Source organism: Caloenas nicobarica, chromosome Z (assembly GCF_036013445.1).
Source record: "Caloenas nicobarica isolate bCalNic1 chromosome Z, bCalNic1.hap1, whole genome shotgun sequence".
NCBI lineage: Eukaryota > Metazoa > Chordata > Aves > Columbiformes > Columbidae > Caloenas > Caloenas nicobarica.
Genome location: NC_088284.1, coordinates 100,786,526 through 100,788,598, shown reverse-complemented (window position 1 = coordinate 100,788,598; position 2,073 = coordinate 100,786,526). Strand labels below are relative to the sequence as shown.

At 65.1% G+C, this 2,073-nt stretch overlaps 1 protein-coding gene across 1 annotated transcript; it reads right to left on the bottom strand.

The window, feature by feature from the left end:
• Window positions 1–570: 570 nt before the first annotated feature.
• On the bottom strand, window positions 571–1,743 carry FOXE3 (forkhead box E3). Its single transcript, XM_065657304.1, has one exon. It carries the CDS (start codon window positions 1,741–1,743, stop codon window positions 571–573), a length of 1,173 nt encoding a protein of 390 aa, XP_065513376.1.
• Between the last annotated feature and the right edge of the window lie 330 nt (window positions 1,744–2,073).

Below are 2,073 nucleotides of genomic sequence, written 5' to 3'. Positions count from 1 at the left end.
CCTATGTGGGAAAGAAATAATAAACATCATAAATATTCATTTAAAATCCAGTGAATTGCTTTAGTGGTTTGTTTTCTTTCTTTCCTTTTTTTTTTCTTTTTTCTTTTTTTTTATAACTTTCATTCCAGTTACTCAGGAGGCACTCAGGGAAGAGAGAACAAAGCCCATTTGTGAGACAGTTCCTGAACATTACACCATGCACCCACCTCCTGGGTGTGCTCCTCCTCACTCCAGGGATACCCTGGGGTGCCCTGCCACGGAGCGCATCCCTGGGGCCGGGCTGTGTGGAAGGGACAGCCCCGGGCATGGGGAGCCCTGCTGGGCAGATGTAGCCGGACAGCACCTTTTCCAGTAGGGGATGGGGCAGAAAAATAGATCACCTTGCCTCCAGTTAAAAATAAGCTGAGAAAGAGAGGAGTTAGGTTCCCCCACAGGTGTGTGTCTGCATGCAGCCAGACACTGGGGACCCCTAAGCCCACCCCAGCCGATCCCCACAGCTGGGAGAAGTCTGTGTGTCCAGAGATGCTCATGGGAGCTGTGGGATGTCCAGCCAAGCCCCCCCCGACCCCATCACATGTACCGCTCGAGGCCGGTGGGGAAATTGGGCTGCCTCATGTAGGCGTTGCTGGAGCCGAACTGGCTGAGGGGCGAAGCGGAGAGCCCCAGGAGCTGCTCGCCATGCTCGGCGCAGGCCGGGGGCCGCATGGCTGGCAGGGCCAATCTGTTGGGAGCCCCGTAGAGCTGTGGGCTGCCGGGCGAGTAGCTGCCCTGTGCCACAGGCAGGTGGGGGGGCGAGGCGGTGTAGGGGTAAGCCAGCGTGTTGGGGCCAGCACGGCCCAGCAAGCCAGGGCTGACGGGCTGCGGCTGGAAGCAGGGAGGCTCGGAGCTGCTGGTGGAGCAGGCGGGAGCCAGCTCAGCCCCAGGTAAGCCCAGTGATGGATGGCCCAAGTCAGCAGGCGGTGAGGGCTGCAGGGCCTGCTGCCCGCTGATGAGGCTGTCGATGCTGAACATCCTGGGATGCTGTGCCGGCGGTGCTGCCCCAGCTCCATAGGGGTGGAAGACGGTGCTGGAGAGCTGGGGGCCATAGCCGGGTGAGCAGAGCGTGTTGGGGTAGGGTGCTGTTGGTGCTGCAGGGCGGCCGGCGGGCGAGGGCGTGAAGGCGCTGGAGTTTTGCATGTAGCCAGGGTAGGTGGTGATGTCGGTGCGCTTGAAACGTTTCCTCCGGCGCAGGAAGCTCCCGTTGTCGAACATGTCCTCTGCGGCCGGGTCCAGCGTCCAGTAATTGCCCTTGCCAGGATGGCCGGGTTCCCGAGGGATCTTGACGAAGCAGTCGTTGAGGGTGAGGTTGTGGCGGATGCTGTTCTGCCACTTCTTGGGGTTTTCCCGATAGAAGGGGAAGCGCTCGGTGATGAATTTGTAGATGCCGCCCAAGGTGAGCTTCCTCTCAGCAGCGTTGGCGATGGCCATGGCGATGAGGGCGATGTAGGAGTAGGGGGGTTTGCCCCGCTGGACCGGCCGCTTCCTCCGGCGGCCCCCGGCGGGGGGCGGCGGTTCCTCGGGGGGCGGCGGCGGCGGGGGAGAGCTGCCCCCACCGCCCCGCGGCTCCGGCTTCACCGGCGGCGCCTGCCCGGCGGCCGGAGAGCCCCGGGGCGGCCCGGGGGAGCCGGGGCTGGCCGCGGCGGCGGGGCTGGGCGCCGGCAGCGTGCACATGCCTGGCAGGCAGGGGAATCCGGCAGCGTTCATATACGGCCCTCGCCTTCCTCCTCCTCGGATAGGGGGGCGCGGCGGCAGCGGAAGAAAGAGCCCCCCCGACGGGAGGGCAAGAGGGGGGCAGGCGCCGCGGCGGCTCCCGGCGATGGGAAGGTTGGTCCCGAGTCGCTTTGCAATATATAGGGCGGCCGCCCCCGCGGAGGGGACTGCGGTGCCCGGCCCGCCCCGGCCCCTCTTCCCCGGCCGGAGGAGGAGGCCCCTGGGGAGGGGTCCTGGCTCCCATGGCTAAATCCCACAGCCTCTCCCCAGGGCTGGATTTCGCAGCCGTGCCTCTGAACGGTCCCTCCCCCGGGGGTCCCGGGT